General features: G+C 23.7%; 2 protein-coding genes across 2 annotated transcripts, besides 4 other annotated features; both read right to left on the bottom strand.

Annotated features, from left to right (window-relative positions):
* The first annotated feature begins 158 nt into the window (after positions 1-158).
* Positions 159-185: a sequence feature (AT_rich).
* Positions 179-756, bottom strand: EDI_103530 (uncharacterized protein; the record flags this gene model as incomplete). The annotated part of the gene is made up of 2 exons (XM_001735984.1): positions 179-434; positions 467-756. The coding sequence occupies 2 exons, from the start codon at positions 754-756 to the stop codon at positions 179-181; spliced, it is 546 nt and encodes a 181-aa protein (XP_001736036.1).
* Positions 757-814: 58 nt separating this feature from the next.
* EDI_103520 (uncharacterized protein) lies at positions 815-1,288 on the bottom strand (the record flags this gene model as incomplete). Its single annotated transcript, XM_001735983.1, has 3 exons — positions 815-1,132; positions 1,183-1,235; positions 1,261-1,288. 3 exons carry the CDS (start codon positions 1,286-1,288, stop codon positions 815-817), a joined length of 399 nt encoding a protein of 132 aa, XP_001736035.1.
* A 74-nt stretch (positions 1,289-1,362) lies between these two features.
* Positions 1,363-1,390: a sequence feature (AT_rich).
* Positions 1,391-1,411: 21 nt separating this feature from the next.
* Positions 1,412-1,548: a microsatellite.
* A 45-nt stretch (positions 1,549-1,593) lies between these two features.
* Positions 1,594-1,626: a sequence feature (AT_rich).
* Positions 1,627-1,657: the final 31 nt, after the last annotated feature.

Genomic DNA, 1,657 nt, shown 5'->3' with positions numbered 1-1,657 from the left:
TGATAAACAAGAACAATGTTATTCTTCTCAAGTTGTTCCAACAGAATTATCACAAAGTCTTTTAAAAATATTAAATCTACATTATCAAAAATTAATCCATTCTCATCTGTTATTTCAAGAATTAAATAAAGATACTTTTAATTTCTTTCTGTTTAATGAAAATAAAATTAAATTAAAATTAAATTGCTTTTCTTTGATTCATATCTCTTTTCTTCTTCAATAAATTTAAGACCAATACAACAGTACAAAATTGCATTAAAAAGAAACAAATCCAAAAGAATGTATGTGTAGAAGCTTCATTATTTTTTATTGTATTTTTGTTAGATGATATTGTTGTTGAAATTAAAATCTTAAGATCATTTGTTGTTGTTCCTGTAATTTCTTCTATAGCTCTTAATCTTTCCATAAATGTATCTACATCAACAAGAATATCACTTGTATCAATGATAAGTTCTTGACTCTTTACATTTCATTTAAATGTTTTGCTCCATTGACAATCATTTTCATTAAATTTGAATTCTCATCATTTAACCTATCTAATTTACTTGCTTGTTGTTGAACTTTTCCTAATACTAAATAGATTTTTTGTAATGCCAAATCAATATCATCTCCATCATTAAATAATTCACTTTCAGTAAAACCAAAATTCAATCCATTAATACTTTTATCATTTCCTAATAACTCTTTAGTACTTTTTGTTTTCTTCTTCAATAATTTCAAGTGATTTAATTTGATGATTTCCACCATTTTTATCATCTAATGCAGATATTGCAAAATACATATGTTTCATTTTCCCTTCATATGTCATTTCACATCATCCTTTGTCTTTTCCTATTGAAATAATCAATTTATTTGTTTTCTCTTCATACTTTAATTCAAATGAAATACTTTCAAAATGAATAGAATTAGGAAAAGTGCATTGAGTTAATTGTTTTTCTGTATTGTAGATTGTTGTTGTTCCCCTTGATGAATCTGTTGGTACTTTTACATAAATCCCTTCACTTGATTCAGTAAATTTACCCCCAAAATTATTACCTGAAACAATTGGTTTTGTTGTTAACCATAATGCAAACCCTTTTCCAATACCATCTGACTTTATTTTTCCATTAATTTGGAAATTAGTTGGAAGTGTCTGTATCTGTTAATACTAAATCATTAGTGTAAAGTGTGAAATAACCAAACTTTTATTGTTGAAATAAGTCCATCTTTTTTAGATTCCGTTGTTAATAAAATCCCTTTTGATGTAATTTCTCCATCAACTCGTAATAATGTTTTGATTTGACTTCATCAATAGGAGATTTAATACTCAAAAATTGAGATGATACAAGATTAATGAAAAGCAACAACCAGATCATAACAATCATATTTTATTTTCTTTTTTATTTATATTCTTATCTATTGAAAATGTTGTAATAAAATAAAGGAAGTGATGAATAAAATAGAAAGAAAGAGGATAATACAACAATTAACAAGATAATTAGATAATAAATTAATAGATAATAAAAATACATTTGAAAAGAAGATATAATAAACTAAAAAATAAACTAATTAATGATATTTAATTGTTTATTCATATTTCATTGTTTTGAGAAGTTATATTATTATAATTATTGTTAATTTTATTATCACTTTCTATATTATCCGAGTATTTATTTGA

The sequence above is a fragment of the Entamoeba dispar genome, genomic scaffold (genome assembly GCF_000209125.1).
Source record: "Entamoeba dispar SAW760 scf_1105229459643 genomic scaffold, whole genome shotgun sequence".
NCBI lineage: Eukaryota > Evosea > Mastigamoebida > Endamoebidae > Entamoeba > Entamoeba dispar.
This window is presented reverse-complemented; position numbering and strand designations above follow the sequence as displayed.